The sequence below is a fragment of the Vigna umbellata genome, chromosome 8 (assembly GCF_029865625.1).
Source record: "Vigna umbellata cultivar VRB3 chromosome 8, Vumbellata_1.0, whole genome shotgun sequence".
Classification (NCBI taxonomy): Eukaryota; Viridiplantae; Streptophyta; class Magnoliopsida; order Fabales; family Fabaceae; genus Vigna; species Vigna umbellata.
Genome location: NC_142172.1, coordinates 12,604,609 through 12,627,976, shown reverse-complemented (window position 1 = coordinate 12,627,976; position 23,368 = coordinate 12,604,609). Strand labels below are relative to the sequence as shown.

Genomic DNA, 23,368 nt, shown 5'->3' with positions numbered 1-23,368 from the left:
ATGGATATCTTCAAGCAATTGGAGATAAAAATACCCTTCTCAGAAGCACTACAACAAATGTCGGCCTATGCAAAATTCATGAAGGAACTCCTCACTAAAAAGAGGAAATACATTGAGGAAGAGACCATTGAAGTACAAGGCAACTGCAGTGCCATTATTAAGAAGATCCTCCCCCCTAAATTCAAGGATCCGGGTAGCTTCACCATTTCCTGCACTATAGGGAAGCTAGCTATTGGTAAAGCTTTGATTGACTTGGGCGCTAGCATCAATTTAATGCCTCTTTCTTTATTTAAAAATATAGGAGAGCTAGAACTCAAACCCACTCAAATGACTCTACAATTGGTTGACAGATCCATCAATTATCCACTTGGTGTGGTGAAGGATGTTTTAGTTAGAGTGGATAAATTTGTTTTCCCGGTGGATTTTGTTATCATGGAAATGGAAGCGGATGTGGATGTACCCCTTATTCTTGGAAGGCCGTTTATGAAGACAGCTAGAGTGCTTATTGATGTTGATGATGGTAAGCTCAAGGTGAGGGTACAAGATGAAGAGGCAAATTTTAATGTTTTTGAAGCCATGTCCCATCTCACTGATGAGGGAGCTTGCTTTCAAGTTGATGTGCTGGATGAAGCTTCCATGAATGTGGAAAAGGAAATACATGTATAATTCCCTCTTATAAAGACCCTCATTGATGCACGTGAGTCTCTCAATGAAGAAGAAGAGAGAATGATTGAAGAACGTTTAACAGATTTGGATGTGCTGAAGGAGATTCCATCTCATGAGGTGAAGATTGAAGATATGAAGACTGATGCCATTATAGAAGAGAAGAAATTGGAACTGAAGATGTTACCCTCTCATTTAAAGTATGTTTTTCTAGAAGAAGGCGGCAACAAACCTGTGATTATCAGCAGCTCCTTATCCTCTTTTGAAGACAAGAACTTAATGGCAGTTTTAAGAAGTAACAAAAGAGCTGTATGATGGTCTATTTTTGATCTAAAGGGGATAAGTCCCACTTATTGCATGCACCGAATATTCATGGAGGAAGACTTTAAACCAGAAGCCCAACCTCAAAGAAGACTCAATCACGTCATGAAAGAGGAGGTGAGAAAAGAGGTTCTCAAGCTTCTTGAGGCAGGGATCATTTATCCTATCTCTGATAGCACTTGGGTGAGTCCTGTGCAAGTGGTGCCCAAGAAGGGTGGCATGACAGTGATATGTAATGAGAAGAATGAGTTTATCCCTACACGAACTGTCACCGGTTGGAGAATGTGCATTGACTACCGGAAGCTAAATAAGGCCACTAGAAAAGATCATTTCCCTCTCCCCTTCATGGATCAAATGCTAGAGATATTGGCAAGGAAAGCCTTCTACTGCTTCTTGGACGGTTACTCTGGTTATAATCAAATAGCTGTAGATCCAAAAGATCAAGAGAAGACCGCATTCACATGCCCCTTCGGTATATTTGCCTATAGAAAGATGCCTTTTGGGCTTTGCAACGCCCCAACCACTCTTCAAAGATGTATGCAAGCCATATTCTCTGACCTTGTCGAGAAATGTATGGAAGTCTTCATGGACGACTTCTCAGTGTTTGGGAGCTCATTTGATCTATGTCTGGCAAATTTGGAAACAGTGTTGAAGAGATGCATCCAAACCAACCTTATCCTTAATTGGAAGAAATGTCACTTCATGGTGACGGAAGGTATTGTCTTAGGACATAAAATTTCATCTAAGGGAATTGAAGTGGACAAAGCTAAAGTTGAGGTTATTGAAAAGCTTCCACCGCCGACCAATGTAAAGGGAATTCGAAGTTTTCTTGGTCATGCTGGTTTTTACAAAAGATTCATTTAGGACTTTTCCAAGATTGCTAAGCCTTTAAGCAACCTCCTTGTAAAGGATACACCGTTTGAAATGAATGACGAATGTTTGAAGGCATTTGATATTCTGAAAACCAAGCTAATTTCTGCTCTAGTGATTATAGCCCCTAATTGGAATAAAGACTTCGAACTAATGTGTGACGCAAGTGACTATGCCATAGGTGCAGTCCTTGGGCAGAGAAGAGAGAAAGTGTTTCACACAATCTACTATGCAAGCAAAGTCTTGAATGGAGCCCAACTAAATTATGCCACTACAGAAAAGGAGTTTCTTGCTATATTGTATGCTTTGGAGAAATTTAGGCCCTATCTCATTAGGTCTAAGGTGATTATATATACTGACCATGCTGCCATCAAGTACTTGCTAACCAAGCTTGATTCCAAACCGCGCTTGATCATATGGGTGCTCTTGCTACAGGAATTTGATGTGCAGATTCATGACAAGAAAGGCAGTGAGAATGTAATTGCTGACCATCTATCCCGGCTCATCAACGATGAAGTCACAAGCAAAGAAGAAGAGATCTGGGAATCCTTTTCAGACGAGGCTCTTTTGCACATTCAACAGAGGCCATGGTTTGCTGACATGGCTAATTTCAAGGCAGCAGGAGTTATCCTAGAAAACCTATCTTGGTATCAGAAAAAGAAGTTTTTTCATGAGGCAAAACAATTTATCTGGGATGATCCTTTCTTATTCAAGATTGGGGCTGACAACCTTTTGAGGCACTCTGTAACTAATGAAGAAGCAGCAGGAATCCTTTGGCATTGTCATAACTCACCATATGGAGGACACTTCAATGGAGAAAGAACAACTGCAAAAGTCCTTCAGTCTGGATTCTATTGGCCCACTTTGTTTAAGGATGCGCACAATCATGACAAAAGCTGTGATAAATGTCAGAGGACTGGGAGCATCTCAAGAAGGCATGAAATGCCACTTCAAGCCATATTGGAGGTTGAAGTCTTTGACTGCTGGGGCATAGACTTTGTTGGCCCCCTTCCTCCATCTTTCAACAATGAGTATATTTTGGTGGCTGTTGATTATTTGAGTAAATGGGTGGAAGCAGCAACATGCTAGAAAAATGACGCCAAAACTGTCATTAAATTTCTGAAAAGGAATATTTTCTCAAGGTTTGGGGTGCCTAGAATTCTTATCAGTGATGGAGGATCTCATTTCTGCAACTCTTAGCTAGAAAAGATTCTAAACCACTATGAAGTGAGGCACAAGGTCGCATCCCCATACCATCCTCAGACCAATGGCCAAACCGAGGTTTCAAACAGAGAAATTAAGAGGATTCTTGACAAAACAATCTCTTCTTCAAAGAAAGACTGGTCGACAAAGTTAGATGATTCCTTATGGGCCTACAGAACTGCATTGAAGACACCTGTGGGAATGACGCCATTCCAACTAGTTTATGGAAAAGCCTGTCATCTGCAAGTGGAGATGGAACATAAAGCTTATTGGGCTTTAAAGTTCCTAAATTTTAATCCTGCCTTGTCTGCAGAGAAGAGGAAGCTGCAACTGCAAGAGTTGGAAGAGATAAGACTAACAGCTTATAACAACTCCAAGAAATACAAAGAGAAGGTCAAGCTGTACCATGACAAGATGCTTCTAAATAGAGAATTTCAACCTGGTCAACAAGTTTTACTCTTCAATTCTCGATTCAAAATCTTTCAAGGCAAGTTGAAGTCAAAGTGGTATGGACCGTTCACCATCAAAGAGGTAAAGCCTCACGGAGCCATTGAATTAGTAGACCCTACCTCAAATGATCCAAAGAGAAGCTGGATGGTGAATGGACAGCGATTAAAACATTATTTGGGTGGTTACATTCAACGTCTCACCACAATTATTCATCTCTTTGACCCTTGAGCACAATGTTGTCAAGCTAATGACATTAAACAAGCGCTTACTGGGAGGCAACCCAGCTTTCAAACCTTTTCTTAGTGTTATTTTGTTGTTTGAGTGTGATTTTGAACATCTTAATTTTGCTTTATACTATGTTAGTAATTTGGTTTTTGAAGCATGCTAGTATGTGTTATAGTTTATGTGAGGATACTAGTGTGTTAGGGTAATGTCTAGTGTTGTGATTGCTTGTTTTGGAGAATTTTGAACGCTTTGGAATTGTGCACCTAAGTTTTCATTCTTGAATTGAATTTCACTTATTGGGGATTTGAGCAAGTTTGTTTAGTGAAAACAATGTGTTCTGGGCTGTTTTGAGAGCCAACAAACATCAAAATCAGAAAATCTTAGAGTGAGTTGTGAAATTTTGCACTCTGCTTTAATCTGGAGAGCTCACGCCCAGCCCCCCTGACCAGGGGCGCTCAAGCGCGACTTAACTTAACGCTGCGCTGGGCCGAAAAAATCGTGAAGAACCTGAAAACCCTAGAGGGTTTTCTTAAAGGGGAGCTTCTGGACACACCAAAGTAAGATTTTTAGGGTCAAAACGGACAGAGGAGCAGAGGGCGACAACTGTGGAGGTGACGCGGTGACTTTCCGATGAGCAGAGGGCGACACGTGGACAGCACGCGCCTGTTTGCAGCGCACAACGAGGCTGCGCGTGGCGGAGCGTAGAGGAGAATCAGGCGAGCCCACCGGTGGGGTTGGCTGTCGCGTGAAGAGGCGAACCAGATTCAGTGGTCGCCGGATGGAACAATGACGGCGACCGGCGACGGACAGCGGTGGATAGATGCGAGATGGCGGACAACCAAATTGAAGAAATTCAAACTGCAGTTGAAAGCTATAAATAGTGGCGAGACGGTCGCGGACAACGACAAACGACACCAGACAGGTGCAAACAACAGTGACTGTGCTGGTGGACAACCCAGGACGGAAACCAGAGCAGGATGAACCTGCTCTGATACCAACTTGAGATTTAAAATAGAGACAGAAAGGTTCTAAAGGGCTTAGAAGACCCTTCTCAGTTCTATTATTTATATAGATAAAAATCTGATACAATAGATAGATGGAAGATGAAGAGATTATACTAGACTGCTAGGAACAATCATTATAGATAACCCAACACACAACTACCTACTTTAGGCCCTGTTATACTAATCATAGGTAGACTTAATAATTATTGTAACAGATGACATACTCATTTATTCCAAAAGTAGAGAAGAACATGGTGGGCATTTAAGAATTGTGCTTGGGATCTTGAGAGAAAAGAAACTATATGCAAAGTTGTCAAAGTGTGAGTTCTGGATACAGAAGGTGCAATTCTTGGGACATGTTATATCAGCTCAAGGCATAGCGGTGGATCCAACCAAAGTGGAAGCAGTGCTATGGTGGGAGAGACCAAAGACTATAACGGAAATACGGAGCTTTATGGGCTTAGCCAGATACTATAGAAGATTTATAGAAGGTTTTTCTAAAATAGTGGCGCCTTTAACACAACTAACTCGCAAAGATCAACCGTTTGTTTGGACGAATAAATGTGAGAAAAGCTTCCTGGAATTGAAGCAAAGGTTGACAAGTGCACCAATATTGATTATCCCAAATCCAAGTAAGTCTTTTGAGATTTATTGTGATGCTTCACACCAGGGGTTAGGTTGTGTGCTCATGCAAGAAAAGAAGGTAGTGGCTTATGCTTCAAGACAATTAAAGGTTCATGAGAAGAATTATCCTACTCATGATCTAAAATTGATAGCAGTGGTGTTTTCTCTGAAGATTTGGCGACACTATCTTTATGGTGTCCAATTTCAAGTATTCAGCAATCACAAAAGTTTGAAGTACTTATTTGACCAGAAAGAGCTAAATATGAGGCAAAGGCGGTGGATGGAATTTTTAAAGGATTATGACTTTGAACTTTTGTATCATCCGGAAAAGGCGAATGTAGTAGTTGATGCTTTGAGTAGGAAGACGATACATGTTTCCTATATGATGATCAAAGAATTATATTTCATTAGATGTAGTAGTCTGACTATATCTAGTGACTTTCTAAGTTTAATCAAGGAGAAACAATTGGTGGACTCTAACCTGAAAAAGATAGCAGAATTAATCGAAACAAAACCAACTAAAGAATTTAGGTTAGGACCTGATGGTGTATTAAAATTTAGAAGTAGAGTGTGTACCAGACAATGCAGAGATAAAAAGATTAATCCTTGAAGAAGGACACAAGAGTCGTTTTAGCATGCATCTCGGCATGACTAAAATGTATCAAGATCTTAAGGAGTCCTTTTGGTGGCCTGGAATGAAGAAGGAAGTAACGCAGTTTGTAGCGGCTTGTTTAACTTGTCAAAAGGAAAAAGTGGACCACCAAAGGCCTGGAGGAATGTTACAACAGTTAGACATACCAGAGTGGAAATGGGATAACATTGCTATGGATTTTGTTACCCATTTACCACGAACAATGAGAGGTAATGATGTCGTCTGGGTCATCATTGATCGATTGACAAAAAGTGCTCACTTCTTAGCAATAAATCTGAGAATGTCAATGACTAAGTTGACATAATTGTACATAAAAGAAACAGTGAGATTGCACGGCGTACCTTCTAGCATTGTGTTAGATAGAGACCCAATATTTACTTCTAGATTCTGGAAAACCCTACAGGAAGCTATGGGCAGCAAATTACGAATGAGTTCCGCGTATCATCCCCAAACTGATGGACAATCTGAAAGAACTATCCAGTCATTAGAAGACCTATTGAGAACTTGTGTATTATATCATCTTGGTAATTGGGATGAAATACTTCCTCTTGTGGAATTTACCTATAACAATAGTTTCCAAGCAAGCATAGGTATGACACCTTATGAGGCTCTGTATGGCAGACAATGTCAAACTCCGTTGTGTTGGTATCAGGATGGTGAATCCGTTTTAATAGGACCTGAGCTACTACAACAAACCACCAATAAAGTAAAATTGATACGGGAAAGGAGACAAAAATCATATGCAGATAAAAGGAGGAGACCGTTAGAGTTTGCGGTTGGGAATCATGTTTTCCTGCGAGTAACTTCAACCACGGGTGTTGGAAGAGCCCTTCGCTCGAGGAAACTTTCTCCTAAGTTCATTGGTCCATACCAAATTTTGAGACGAATTGGGCCAGTCGCTTACGAGATTGCGTTACCCCCTAAGTTGGACAATCTTCATTCAGTTTTTCATGTTTCCCAACTAAGAAAGTATGTACCTGATCCTTCTCACATTTTAGAAATAGAGGAGATTCAAATCCGAGAGGATCTCTCAGTGGAAGTACAACCTATTTGTATAGAAGACACTAAAACAAAGGAACTTAGAGGAAAAACTATCAATTTAGTCAGGGTGATTTAGGATAAGAGAACAGGTGACTCTACATGGGAACTAGAGGAAGAAATGAAGCAATTATACCCTCAACTATTTTCTTGAAGTATAGAATTTTCGAGGTCGAAAATTTTTGTTGTTGGGGGAGAATGTAAGACCCATGAAAAATATCTACAAGAGTAAATTTTAGCATTTTATTAGTAATAATAATTTTAATGGATTGAAAATATAATAAAATAGAAAATTATGGTAGAAAAATTAAAATTTTTGATATAAAATTATAGTAATTTCAGAAACAAGGGTTCGAAGTTTTGAGAACCTATTTTAGAAGGCTTTGTTAAAAAAAAATTAAAAAAAAATAGTGATAATGGATAAGCACTCAACATTTGAAGTCATTTATTGAGGGATCAAATATGTCATTAATATAATAATATTAAAATAATAAATAATATTAAAAAATTGTTAAATAATAAAATTTTTGGACTATAAATAGCCATGAGAGGGAAGGTTATTCTGCACAAAGAGAGGAAGAATCAAGTGAGAAATCTAGAGAAATAGAGAAGAAAGAGTTAGGAAGAAATTTTTAGTTGCAAGAAGAATATAAGTTCTTGAGGGTTTTCGGGGAAACAAATTCTGAGCAAGAGATTAAGTCTGGAATAAAGGTAGGGAAGCTAACCTTTCTAAGCTTTTATATTATGATTTAGTATTGTTTTATTACTATTCATGTCTTGAAATTCTGTGTAAATATTGTTAATGAAAAACATAGGTGTTTGTTGTATTGAATTTCTGTGTCAATATTATATGTTGTTGTTTTGAATCTGTAAATAAGAAATTTGTTAAAAACTAGTTGATGAACACTTTGGCTAAGGAAAGACTTCGTACTTAACTTGTCCATTGTGACACACCTCTCTTTCCTGGAAGTCTACTCGACAAGTTTTTAACTTAAATCTTATTGAACAGATTATGTACTGTTAAATTATTGTGCAATATATCTTGTTGGAATGAAAATTTCTGATGAATTCATGTTATTGTAGTGGATATGGAATTATGAATTTGAGCATGGTATGAGTTGATGAATATGAACATGACATGAGTCTCGTGGAGAGATTCCGTAATGATATGGTATTAGTGTATATGTTGATGTTGAGGGTCCTGTTGTTGGAGGTTATCCTGATACTCTAACAATCATCCATTCTCAAGTAGAGAAGGATGAATAATGTTGTGAGAGGGGCAGGAGGTCCTGGTCTATGTGCTGGTTTTTGACATAGTGTTGAGGACTAACCTTGTGGATGATATGGAGTATTTTGGAAGTGTATTTGTAAGAAGAAGTAGAAGTCATCATAAGTGCATAACCTCCCGTGACCGCTCATCAACGTATCATCCGAATGAGTGTCTATTGGGTATTGTGGAATGAGTGTCTATTGGGTATTGTGGAATGAGTGTCTATTGAGTATTATGGGATGAGTGTTTATTGGGTATTGTGGGATGAGTGTCTATTAGGAATTGTGGTATGATGGGATGAGTATCTATGGTGCGATTGTTATATGATGGTATGAGGGTGTCTGACAAAATTATTATATGATGTTTGTTGAGTGTATCAAAGTAATTATGCATGTTTTATAAATGATTTGTTGCATGTTAGCTCACCCTACATGTTTGTGTTTGTGTTTGTGCGATGATCGTATAATTCGTTATACGGGAGCAGATGAATGAATGTCGTCTGATTCAGTGCCAATGAAGAAAGATATAGATGAATAAATTAGAAGAATTCGAGTTATATTTATGAGTTTGTAGTTGAAATCTGAGTTTAAAACATATATACATATCAACTATGAATTATCAAGTGTGAGATTATGGGATGTTACCTTAAATGTAATGCTACAATATATCAATTATGAATTATCAAGTGTGAGATTATGAGATGTTACAATGAACGTGTAAGCACTGAGCGTATGATAAACAATATCAATTACTAAGTTAAAGAGCTATAAAATATGTTTATCACATATCTAACTTAAACCTTTTGCACTTGAAAGTAAAATCTAACATGATAATACAATGAATGAAATATAATAGTAAATGAGATAAAATTATAAATGAAGTATGACAAAAATTAAAGAATAAAGTGTTGGATGATCTTTTGTACTAAAATTTCAATTTGGTTATTATATTTTAAGTAGTTTCAATTGGGTTTTGTTTTTGAAAATATGATGTAATTTGATATTTTTGGTTAATACACTACTAACTCAATACCATGTGTCATTCTTATTTTTATTGTTTTTTAATTTATTTTCAATTCTTGTTTTTTTTTAAAAAACTGTCATGTGTTAAATGAGAATCCTGGCATCTAGTAGAGATAGTTTGACTTGACAATGAAAATTCACTAGTAATGGCAACTAGTCGGGTTAGGTATGGATAGTGCCTACCGGCTATCCGATCCGCAAAAAAAAAATTCATCCACTACTAGTGCAGATACTCGTCTAAAAAATATCTACAAGTATTTTAAAATCCACGAATGTCCGTTAATATCCACAAATATTTAAAAAAGTATATTTTATAATATTTTAAAGGCTTTTAATATCATTGTTAGTACCAATTTTTGTCAACTTTGTTCGAAATGATCCTCATTTTTTTTAGAATGATCAATGTAGTCTCTTATATCGTAATTTATGTTGAATTTAGTCATTTTGACAAACGATATTTAAATCGTTAATGACATTGTGTCAAAGTCAACAATAAGTAAATGATGTAATCTATTTTATCTAAGGTGACTGCATTTCGTCATTTTCATCCTAACCACTTCATCATCTTCCATATTTTAGAATCTGGGAACCTTGGCTCAATATCATTATACAACTACATAAAAGTTAAATTTGATCTAAATTTGGTGAGAGATGGAATTGTTTCAACTTTAAAAAAAATCAGGACTGAATTAAAACAAAATACAAATAAAAAGACTAAATTAAAAATTTTCACTTGACAACTTTCTCAAAAGTGACACGTGATACTATTATTGTTACTTCACACTATTTACGTCACATGATAATATTCTCATTCACGTGACAATTTTTTTTAATTAAAAAATAATTTTTAAAAAAAACAAAAAAAAACCACAAACTCACACATGACACTAGGTTAACATCGGTAGTACTGACTGACCAAACTGCATCGTCTAAAAATAATAGACAAAAATTACTACAACAATGCAAACCTTATCCAATATTAAACAATTTGAAGCTAAATTTAAAGATACGAGGATTTTGAAAATGGTATAAGCAATTGGATGTAACCTCTTTTTAGAGTAAAAGGTGTAAATTTATGTATTTTCTTCTTGCTCATTCTCTTTTATCTTTTGTTATACTTGTAAATTATATTTACTGTTTTAAAGTATAATGAATACTAATTAAGTATTGCAAAAATAAAAATGTTTGGACTACTCCTTGGTTTAATTGATTCATAGAAAAATGTTTATTCTTTTTTGGTTAAAAAATTCCACTTTGGGTAGAACAGAGCCTTAGATTCTTTTTTTTAGCAACTCTACACTAAGTCATCTATTAAGAATATGAAACATACATCCGATCTTTTATAAGTCTTCATCACAAAAGTAAGTACATTTTACTCTTTAAACATCTTTACTAATATAGGAAAGTCTTCGGTTAAAAAAAATGTTTTTTTTGCCACTTTCAGAATAGATATTGATGTAGATGATATATAAAGTTTTTAGTTTCTAGAAATTTGTTTAGACTACAAATATTATGTACTTGAATTGCACAGTTTGAAATATATATTTTATTATGAAAATTTTGTTATATTTCAGATTTTGATTTCATGATTAAAAAATTAAAATTAAAAAAAATAATAAATTTAATTCGTTCATTTTTATTTATAAATATATAAAGGTCTAAGTGTGTTGGATAAAAAGATTTAAAATTTAAGTCTTATGATCAACAACACATTTAAAATTTAAATCTGTTGATTAATAACAGATTTAAAATTTACTATTCTCGAATCTAAGTCTTTTGTAAAACAGATTTAAAAAGTTTCAAATAACATATTTTTTAAGTCTATTTTGTACTAGTGTTTATATTGATTCTAAAATTTATATAAAAACTTTGCACTATTTTATGATGGTTCTAAACTCGATAGAGAAAATCCACTTAGGTAGAGAAAAATATGTAATAAAAATGACCTTTTTATTATAAAAAGTAAAACCCAGATCCCAGTTTCATGCAAGGAAGCAATAGATAAATATAGAAACATAAGAGGTGAAAGTGAGATTGCCTCAGCTTTCTGTGAGGGTGGTAGGTTCACGTATCCTTTTTGAGGCCAAAATAGTTTTCCTATGTTCATTGTCAACATCCAACACCAATCTTTAACTCAAACACAGATAAATAAGTAAATAAGTACAAACAAATAAAAAACATATTTGCATTTTATCTTATTAGATTAAATAAATTTTGTTCATTCACATAATTTAGATCAAACAAAATTAAACTCAATAATTCCTTTTAAACAACTCAATTACAATGAAATTAGGTAAACTATAAAGGTAAATTACACAAAGTAAAATTAGCCACAAACAAAATCAGAAAAATACAATAGTAATTGTGTTGTATAATGAAGCAAACATTCAAAGCTAACCGTCAGACAAATAACGTCTTAATCAAGTGTTTTATTTAAACAAAGAATAGGGCATAAAAAATAGAGATTGAGGCTTAAAGCTGACTTACTATGTCGGTTTTAGGTGTAACTTGTATAAAAAATATTTTAATTTATTAAAAATTGTTATCGCTCTAATATTTTATATCAATTCTGGACACGAAGTAGAAAATCTTTTAATTAATTACCAAAATGTTATTTACCTACTTTTTTATATTAATTTTAATAATAATCAGTATAGAAATTCTTTAATATAATTACACTGTACCACATATCACTTATTATATTATTTATATATATATATATTAATTATAATTGACATAATAAATCATAATAAAATTATAAAGTTAAACATATCCTAAAACTTTATTTTAAACTCAAATAAATTGTTAGATATACCTTCTTTTTATTCAAGTAAAGCACATATCCTAAATCTAAGTTATTAAACTGTGATAGTTGCAAAATCAGCACACAAATATTGTGATTTTGAGTAATGGACGATAATTGTAGTCGTGGTTTTCTTAGGATGATATTTTATATATTTATAAAACTTTCGCATATATTAATTAGTAATTAAAATTCTGACGTCTGTGAAGGAGGATTAAAAATTGTAAGTGTAATTTCATACTATAATTAATTTGTTTCTCAGTAATAAAAAATAATATTTTGATCATGTGGCTGATTTTTAGTTAAGGACCTAAAAGCTTTTGAAAAATCAAGTGTTTAAAACTAGTGAGAAGAAATATTTCTTGACATTATTATAGCTAAGACTATAAAATCAATTTGCAGTACAAATTATACTGCAATAAACACAAATAGGACACTGAAAATGAGTGAGTATATATATACAAAGAGTTACTCGCTCTTGAAAGAATATCGAAAACTATAAAAAGAGTTTGCATTTATTGGCTAATTACAATGATCACTGGCGAGCTTCCAGTGGTGTGAGGAACTATAGTATCTGCAAATATAAAAATAAATGTTAGTTTTCATTTAGGGAAAACAATATTTCTTAAAAGACATTAACTACAATATTTAATTATTAAACAAAAATATTATTAAACAATGTTTTTAGATATTATTTAGAACTACTTTTGATAGTTAAGCCTTTTTTTTAGTAAAAAATGTTCAAAATTTTAGTTTGGTATGAAAGCTTCAAAATAAAATTTAGTTTATTACTAACTATTTAACCAACCTTTTCCTAATAATTAAGAGGGTATATTTAGTTTCTAGGATTATACATATATATATATATATTAAGAAAACATTTTTCTTGTGAATGAACTTTTGTTTTATTGTACCTTAGATATTACAATGAACCCTAAAACTAGGATGACAATTTTACTCGCGGGTAAAATCCGCGGCGGATAGTAACTATCGGAAGATCTTTATTATCCGCAGGTAACGGGTAGCGGGTATTTTAATACCCGCTTCTAAATGGGTTGGATACGGATAGTATACTATCTGTCCTGCGGGTACCCGTTACCGACAAAAAATTAAAAAATAAATAATTTATATATTTTTTAATTAAATTTAATTAAAAATAAAATAAAATTATATTTTATTAGTTTAAATTTAATTAAAATTAAATTTTAATTTTAATTTAATTTAATTTATATTATATATACATATATTTGTATATACATATATTTGTATATTTTTATTTAAATTTTATTTTTTGCGGGTATCCGCAGATACTTGCGGATGTTTTTTAAACGGATACCCGATGGGTAGCAGATCGGGTAGGGGTTACGATTTTGTTCGGCAGGTCAGATTGCGGATAAACACTACCCGTGCCCGACCCGTTGCCATCCCTACCTAAAACCCTAATTGGGTTAACATACAAAAATAGTATAACAATAGCGATGAAAAGAAAAAAGCAAAATGAATGTAAATTAAATACAATAAAACTTTAAAAGAAACTAAAGAAATCGAAATTTAAGAAGTTGAAATATGTTAAGAAAAAAAGAGATGAAAGAAAAAGTGTAAACCTGTGATGTGATTCCTCTTGTGTACGTATGTTAAAAGTATAGCAAAATGAAGTCAGAAGGTATATATACGAAAATGTGGTTTTGGAATTAAATTTTTGAGAGCGAAAGAAGTTTTGAAGCTGCATCTTCTTCCTGCCATATCCATGAACATAGAGACAGTAAAAAAGTGCAGAAAAAAGAGAGATGCAGTGTGAAAAAGAAGAGAAATTTAGGGTAAAAACGAACGAGTGGAATGTCAAAGAGGCTTCTTCTGCGTTTTCTTGTCTCAAAAGCACTTATTCTGAGAAAGTACTTTTGTGCATGACTTGCAACTTGTGTTGGAGTCTTTGTTCTCACATAGTTCTTTGAGATCTCTTTCCAATTCCCTTTTCCAACATTCTTCAAACCACACAAGAAGTATCTGTGCTCTTGCTCCGTCCATGGTTTCCCTTAAATAACAAATCACGGGATAAAATAATTATATATGCAATTCTTTTTGTTATAAAATAATTTAGTATCTTATTTATACGGATAAAACTTAACACAATCTATTCTTTTAAACTATATTAAAATGAAATTTACTTGATAATTATTTTATTAAAATTCCAATAGATGTAATTTGATATTTTCTTTATATATATAGAAATAGATTTTATCTGTACACATTTTGTTTTAATTTACGTTTTAGTATTTTTTAAATTAAATAATTATTTAACTTATCTTTTTGAAATTTAACTGTTTTTTTTTCAATTTGATTATTTTATTCTAAAATTTTAACTATCTTTTTTCAAATAAAAATAACTATTTATAATAAAAAATTATCTACCATACAATTATAAAAAAAATATTTAAATCTATTTTTATAATTATAATAATAATAATTTTAATATTTTCATTATCACAAAAAAATAACACGCATACGTTTTCATATATTTATCTATTTATAATATATATATATATATATATATATATATATATATATATATATAATATTTGAAATCAAAATTCAATAAAAGAAATATATATATATATATATATATATATATATATATATATATATATATATATATATATATATATATATAAGAATCTTATTTGAGATAAATTCTAAACAAATAGAATTTACAAAAGTTATGAATAAATTTATATACAAGAAGTTTAGTTATTGATAAATGGTAAGATTGTGAAGATATTGATTTGTGTTTGTGATGTGAAAAAATAAAGAAGAAACATAATGAAAAATGCACCTTTGTTCTTCTTATCAGAGAAGGATTGTCGTCGTTGAAGAAACATATCAGACCGATATCCACCTTTGCATGTTTCTTTCAATGACCAATTCAACATCGATTCTCTTCGTGCATCAAATTTTATCGGTTCATCCATCATCATAGTATTTCGACCAACATTTATGTTTGATCTTATAATTTCAGGATGATTCCTTAAATAATCAATATAAAAATCTTTATGATTTTTGCTGTTTTCATAGTTCTCTTTCTCTTCATAATTCAAGTTTACCATTGTTGAAAATTGGAAATCACCAACTCTTGGAGTTTTTCCTGAAAAATCACACACTTCATAATTTCAATTATCATTATGCAAATATCAAAATATAAACTTCAAACGTGAAATTGGATTTATTAAATATAGTAGTATAATTGTTCAACAAAAATCATAAAAGTTTAACTTATTCTTTTTTTTCTTAAATAAGTCTTTATTTGATCTAAAATAAGTTAATGTATTACATTTTTTTTTAAAATTTGTTAACAAAATTTAAAATAAGTTAATGTGTTAATTTTTTTTTTTGAAATTATATTAACAAAATTTAGAAGATGATCACATGTGAGTAAATTTAGAATTTTCCAATTCTTTACTCTCTCTTCACAGTTGTTTCTGAAAAGAATAAAATATAGTGAATAAAAACAAAAAAGAGTAAAATCTTAAAAAAAATCAGAGTCTTAAACAAAAAATCATTTAAACCTAAAAATAAACATAATACACAAATATAAACAAAAAAATAAATATAACCATAAACAATAATCACAACGTAATATTTAAAATCCTACAATTTTGTAACATAATACTCAAACTGAAACATAATGTCTACTAAAAGACTTTTATATTATACATAAAGATGAATTCTCAATATAACAATCAAAGAACTAATCAACACGTAAGGAGTTTCTTATTTAAACTAGTAATATAAGATAAGTTTATGCATAGGATGTGTTAAACTTAAACTCAATTTACTAGTAACAACCATGATAACATTACTCAATATTTATAAAACATATGCATTGTGTTGTTAATAGAAGAAATCAATATGCAAAAATGTAATTACATACCTATAGTATTGTTGTGATCAAGTTCTTCATACAAGTCTTCATCTTTGGAAAAAATGTCTTTATTATGAATGTTGTTCTCTTGGTGGCAATAACTTAGAGATTGAGGATCAGAAGTAATAGGTTTCCTTGGAAGAATGTTGACACCAAACAACCTCAAACAAGTAATAGGTTTCATTGGTTGTTCATTCACCATCCTTTTTTCTCTATCAAAAACCTCTTCACTTGCAAAACCTCTCTGCCTCTGTCTCTATATATAAACCTTTTGGATTTTATCTTTTTACTGTTTCCCTTTTTCTAGATTGGTGGGATGAAAAAGTCCATTTTATGAAACAATGCTTTTATTTCCTAATTCTCAATCTTTTTTTATCTATTATCCTGGGCAAATATTTGGTCAACAATCTAATTATGGCATCAAATTTCATAATTTATTTCACTCATTTATTGTTTCTTTTATTCATGTAACTGAAATTTCACTTTTTCTGGATTTCGTTCGTTTTCACTTCAGAGGATTTCTGGGATCTGATTTATTTTAGATTTGTAATAAGGTAATCTTTGATATAAACTATATATATATATATATACATATCGGAATCAAATTTTGTGAAAATAAAGTTCAAAGTTTATTAAGTACTTATATTTTCTTTATTTTTTAATTTCTTAAAGATAAATATATTACAAGAAAAAACGGATATGATAACATTAATTTGATGTTATTATTATTAAAAAGTGAAACGAAAAGGAAACAAATTAACATTATCTTTTGATAGAATATATATTTTACTAACACGTGTGTTAGTAATACTTGTCTTATTTTAATAAATGTTGCTATAAAATATATATGTTTTTATTTTATATTGTAATCTCACTTATTTGATGAACAATTAATTAGAAAAGAAACAGTAAAAAACGATACCAATCTCTACATTTAAGATTTGTAACCTTATCTTAATATATCTAAATTTACCATACTGTATTCTTTAGGAGATTTTCTCTCTCTTGTATTCTATCTTTAATTAATAATTAAAGATAAGTTTTTTATAATTATTTTTATGGCATATTTTTATTTTCTTATTTATTATGATATGTTAAGATTCTTTTTGAGAAAAATAATGTTCATAATCATACTAATAATATACTAATATATAATATCACATAAATTAAATATTTTAAATAATATTTTAGATTTCAATATATAATACATTTACATTTTTAAAAATTCTAAGAGAAAAATTTATAACATACAAATTGTAACAACCGATAATTTATAAAGAAAATTGGGGAAAGACAAGTATATGCACTGGATTCGACCAATCGGTTTTGTAAGTGGTATATAAATGAAAGTTTCAAATTTTGTTCCATTCTCTGCATGCACTATCTCTCTCCAAAATTCTGATATTCTATTTTCTCCTCTTTCTCTCTAAAAATCTCTCATCTTACTTCATCTGATTTCCAATGAGACCAAGTTTAAAGTAATTTTGAAGTCAAAAACATCCTTTTCTACCGATCAAAGTCTTGTTTAGAGCTGGTAAGTCTCGATTCCTTGAGCTCTTGTGAGATTCCAAAACTTTTTGACACATGCAAGTCAAGTTTCTGGTTGCATATGTTGATCAACTTCCTCTCCCCATTTCTAATCATATATCTGGTCTTTTGGTGGGTCTATTCTTATCAATTGGTGAATTTTAGGTTCTTAGGAACTTCTGGTGGTGAGCGAATTCTGCAGTGGTTGAGAGTTCGGTTCGGTCAAAGAGGTAAGGGAAGCTAGTTAATTTAATTGCTTGGTTTATGATGAACGAAAATGTTGTTTGATGATGATGCATGTGTGTGAAACTGAATGATTGTGTGTTTGATATTGTTACTGAAGATTATTAAGTGCTGAATTCATGTTGATTGTGATCTCGCATACTTTTGGTTCAATGGTCGAGTGAATTGTGAGGAAGTGTGATGGTGAAATTGGAAAATTTGTTTTCGGTGTGAGTTTGGTTTGTATAGAAAATTTGGGCAAGTTATTTAGGACTCGTTGAGATTCTTAAGTCACTCAAAATTGTACTAAAACACAGAAATCTGGTTCTCGGTCCTTGAGTTCATGATTCTGCAAAATTGACTCTCAAATCTGAGATGAAACTCTTTAAATAATATGAGGAATGTTTAGATGTTCTTAGAGAAGTGTATAGGTCTGTATAATATAAATTGGAAGGATTAGAAGTTGGGAAGAATGAAGGAAATTGGTAAAAATTGCCTATTTAATTAAACACGAAGGTTGGCGTTAAGCATCAAGGCCCTAACACTGAGTAATGACGTGTTGATGTATCAAAAATTACTTATTTAATTAACTTCTCTCGAAGGAAACCAAGTTTTTGATGATTTGGAAGTATGTTTCACTCAGAAGAGAGCTGAGAGGTCTCTTAGGGTTCATTGGAACACTCCTTTTTGCCGCTTGGCTTCTCCATCTTTTTTCATGGTCATTTTGTAAGTTTGAGAATCTCCATGCTAAACCCATATTATTAGGGACATTTGTAGTCAGTAAAAACTCTCTTGTACCTTATTATGTTTATATTCCACATTGCATGACTATAAGTAAAATTTGATCAGGTTCACACGATGAACTCACAAAGGATTCCGAAGAAGCCTATAGCAAGCTCACCAGACTACAAGAAATTAAGAAGAATAGAACACATAAGATAGATAAAAACGAAAGTGTATATCACAGTCTGAACTACATTAACGTAAAAGGTCTCCTTTGTTATGATTTATAAGCTTAGAGTCATTGGAAGTTGGAAACTGTGGTCATTGTTCACTCTCAGCATCATTTGGTGTGCACATATCTGTCTGTTGGCTTTATAGAACCCGTGGTGCTCTCATGATACTTTTTGTACATATATGCTATGAATGATTATTTGTCCCATGGCATAGTTTTGAACTAGTCTTCCTTTTCTTTATGCTTTTTAGTCAGTCATGTATTTGATCTCCTGTAGCCTTTATTATTGAAGTAATTGAACATTGAGAGTATACAAATGTTGTGAATTTTTATATACATTAATATATTTTGTTGAATGCTAAAGGAAATATTTTAAAAATTAAAATTTATTGTTATCCTTCAATTTAAATTAAACATCTATCTATTAAGGGAGGGATTGAAAAGTCTCAATTGTTAACTTTTACTGTTTACAAAGAAATTGGGTCATCTCCTCTCTATTGGTTTGATTTGTATCAATTACATATGAATATATATCCGTCGTAATCACGAACATATTTATTTGTAAATAATTATCTACAAATTTATTCAGAAATAATTAAATATGAATTTAATTTCGAATTTATCTGTTTGTAATTATCTAGGATTTATTTATATGTAATTACTTACAAATATTTATATATAATTTATCTAAAAATAAATCTATAAGGAACTTTTTCTACAACTATTTTATCAATTTTTATAACTTTTTTAGATTATTTATGGATTTTAGCTTTAAAAGATGGACTTTTCCTTGTAATAGTTTCCACTATCTTTGAATATGACATCAATCCAATTTTCTAAGGTAGCACCAAACCAGTCATTTGACTGTTCATGAACTATGTATGTTGATTAGAAACTCTTAGTAGCCAAACAGTTTAATTTAATAAATCTATAAGAAACGTGTTTATGATAAATTCAAATTTCCGAAAAAACAAAGATTCAGCATGAATATATGTTACTTGGATTTCTTAATTGATTGTAACACACACACACACACACACTATATATATATATATATATATATATATATATATATATATATATATATATATATATATATATATATATATATATATATATATATAATATAATATAAAATAAAAGATAAGATAAGAAAAATGATAAAAGTGATTAAATAATTTATCAGAAAAAAAGAAAATAAATGAATTATTCGTCTGTCGGGGTTTAAATTTAAACCTTAATTTTTTCAGGGAAAAGATGGGAAGATATATTGTGAAGAGGTGAAGAAATTGAACAGAGTTGATGATGGCAATGATTGAGGGCTACCTCCACATTCTCACTATAGTTGCTTAACCATTTTGTACAAAGCCTTCCCTAATGGATTTGGAAGATGGAACATGGAAGGCGATTCCACAAAAATATAATCTTATTTTTATATTATATTTTTTCAAAACTTATTAATAGTCTTAAATTCCTGCCTTTTTGATATGTTTTATTTCTACAAGGTTAAAAATAAAAATAATAAAAGTATCTAAAATTAGATTATAATATGATTTTATAACAAAATAAATAAATTATTTAAGAAAATTATTCAATTAATAATTATATTTAATTTTTAAAATAATTATTACTTTTAATTTTATTACATTATAAATATTAATTTTTATATTACATTTGTAAATAATATACTTTTATGTTCATAAGATATATTTAAAAAAGGTAAATACATTTGTTTATTTTATATTATATTATATCATAAAATATACACGTCTACAATTTTATATGTAAAATATAAAACAACATAATTTACAATATGCAATAAAATAAAAAGCATTATATTCTTTAATATTATTTTAAAGGACATGAAAAATTGATATTTGCTTCAAATTTATATAAATTCAATATTAAACATGAAAAATATGCAGAGGTGAATGAAATAGGTAACAATCATAAACCTTAGGTAATTTACAAAATGGTACAGAAATAATTGACATTATTAGTTTCATAAATATTCTAAAGGCATATATATATATATATATATATATATATATATATATATATATATATATATATATATATATATATATATATATATATATATATATATATATATATATATATTCAAGGAGATGTAAGAAATGCCATCGCAATCCAAAGGACACTGGAAGATAATTTTTTTCACAACTTTATTCCTCCTCTACTGGGTAAGTTCTATACCTCAAAATGTTAATCCTTTTTGTTAAATAAGAGCAGAAAAGAAAAAAAAAAGAGAAGAAAGAAAGAAGAAACTTTCGTTAGGATTTTCTCCAGCTTCGTTGGTACATATTTCTTTGAATATTTCTATTCTTTTCTAATATGATTATATTCTATTTCTTTGTTTCTGGAATATTTTCCGGTGTGTCTTTGTTGTTTCCAAATTTCTGGGACGCTTGTTTCTCCTCAATTGTTGTCATTCGTGCTCTTTCAACTCGTAGTACTCATCTACTTTCGCCAACGGAGGGGGATGTACCTGCGAAGATACTCCGGCGTTCAAGTCAGACGTGAGTTATGGAGCCTCAGCTCTCAAGAAAGTGATTATATTATCACTGTAGAATATTATCTAGAGTCCATCTGGCGTAAGGGGAACCTACCTAGCGTTTAACTCTGTCGTTGTATTTATAAGTGTAAAATAAAAACAACCTTACCTGAAAATCTGGTTAGTTACTCATAAATATCTTAACCGCTTAAAATATCTAAGATATTTTATCCAATAAATATCTTACTATACATAATGCCCCCCAAGTCCAAGTTAACCGTTCGGTTTTATGGACGGCTTAACTATAGGACTTGTGAGTTTGAGGGAGGCTATATTCGCTGTGTTAGGGAGCGTGTTTTCGGTCGTTGCTCATCTGTGGACTGAACGACGGGCTTTATGGGTTTTGTCTTTGCCATAGGCCAAGCGGTTGAACGTTTTAACACCTGAGGCCAAGGATGACTGAGCGGTGGAGGTCGAAGGACCAAAAACATGTGAGGTCGAAGGCCAAAAGCTGGAAAGCTTGAGGCCGCAAAAGGCCGAACGGTTGAAAGTTTGAACACATGAGGCCATGTATGGCCGAGCGGTAGAGGCCGAGTGGCTGAATGCTAGAACGCTTGAGGCCACGGGTGGCCGAGCGGTAGAGGCCGAGTGGCCGAATGCTGTAATGCTTGTGGCCATGGATGGCCGAACGGTGGAGCCAAAGGGCGAATACCTTTAAGGTCAAACGGCTGAATGCTTGAACACTTGAAGCCATGGATGACCGAGCAGTTGAAGCCAAAGGGCGAATACCTTTGAGGTCGAACGACCGAATGCTTGGACACTTGAGGCCATGGATGGCCGAGCGGTTGAAGCCAAAGGGCGAATACCTTTAAGGTCGAACGACCGAATGCTTGGACACTTGAGGCACCGAAAGACCGAACGATTGAGGCCGAAGGACCGACAACATGTGAGGCCGAACGGCCAAGTGCTGGAACGCTTGTGGTCATGGATGGTCGAGCGGTAGAGGCCGAGTGGCCGAATGCTAGAACGCTTGTGGCCATGGATGGCCGAACGGTGGAGCCAAAGGGCAAATACCTTTGAGGCTAAACGGCGAATGCTTGAACACTTGAGGTCATGGATGGCCGAGCGGTTGAAGCCAAAGGGCGAATACCTTTGAGGTTGAACGGCCGAATGCTTGGACACTTGAGGCCAGGGATGGTCGAGCGGTTGAAGCCAAAGGGCGAATACCTTTGAGGTCGAACGGCCGAATGCTTGGTCACTTGAGGCCCCGAAAGGCCGAACAATTGAGGCCGAAGGACCGACAACATGTGAGGCCGAACGGTCGAGTGCTGGAACGCTTGTGGTCACGGATGGCCGAGCGGTAGAGGCCGAGTGGCCGAACGTCAATGAGGCCGAATGGCCGAATGCTGGAACGCTTGTGGCGATCAATGGCCGAACGGTGGAGCCAAAGGGAAAATACCTTTGAGGCCGAACGACCGAATGCTTGAACACTTGAGGCCATGGATGGCTAAGCGGTTGAAGCCAAAGGGCGAATACCTTTGAGGTCGAACGACCGAATGCTTGGACACTTGAGGCCATGAATGGCCGAGCGGTTGAAGCCAAAGGGCGAATATCTTTGAGGTCGAACGGCCGAATGCTTGGACACTTGAGGCCCCGAAAGGTCGAACGATTGAGGCCGAAGGACCGACAACATGTGAGGCTGAACGGCTGAGTGCTGGAACGCTTGTGGTTATGGAAGGCCGGAGAATTGAGGGCGAGTTGACGAAAACCTACCAAGTTCCATAATAGGTAGATTGCCTTTATACTGGCGTGCGCTAGGTGTTCTTGGGCGAACATAACCTAGGCTAGGGGATGGTCCACTAAGTTTGATGTTCTTGTTGTTCTAGGGCGAACATTTACCAGAGAGAGTGTATCCCTATACGCAATAAGTTGGGTGTTCTAGGACGAACAGCTACCAGGTATGGGAGTGTTTCGCCGATTTTGAGTTCTTTAGCATGAACAGCTCTTTGGCGTTCGTCTTTGTATACAAGATGTGCTTATCTGTACTTTAGAATAAGAAAAAAAGTAGCCAAACAAACTAATATATTT

At 32.7% G+C, this 23,368-nt stretch overlaps 1 protein-coding gene across 1 annotated transcript; it reads left to right on the top strand.

Annotated features, from left to right (window-relative positions):
• LOC148194022 (uncharacterized) lies at nucleotides 1-666 on the top strand. The gene has a single exon (XM_088097092.1). It carries the CDS (start codon nucleotides 1-3, stop codon nucleotides 664-666), a length of 666 nt encoding a protein of 221 aa, XP_087953218.1.
• The last annotated feature ends 22,702 nt before the right edge of the window (nucleotides 667-23,368 follow it).

Coding starts and splice junctions, on each gene's coding strand:
- LOC148194022 (XM_088097092.1), top strand. CDS start 1: ATGGATATCTTCAAGCAATTGGAGATAAAAATACCCTTCTCAGAAGCA.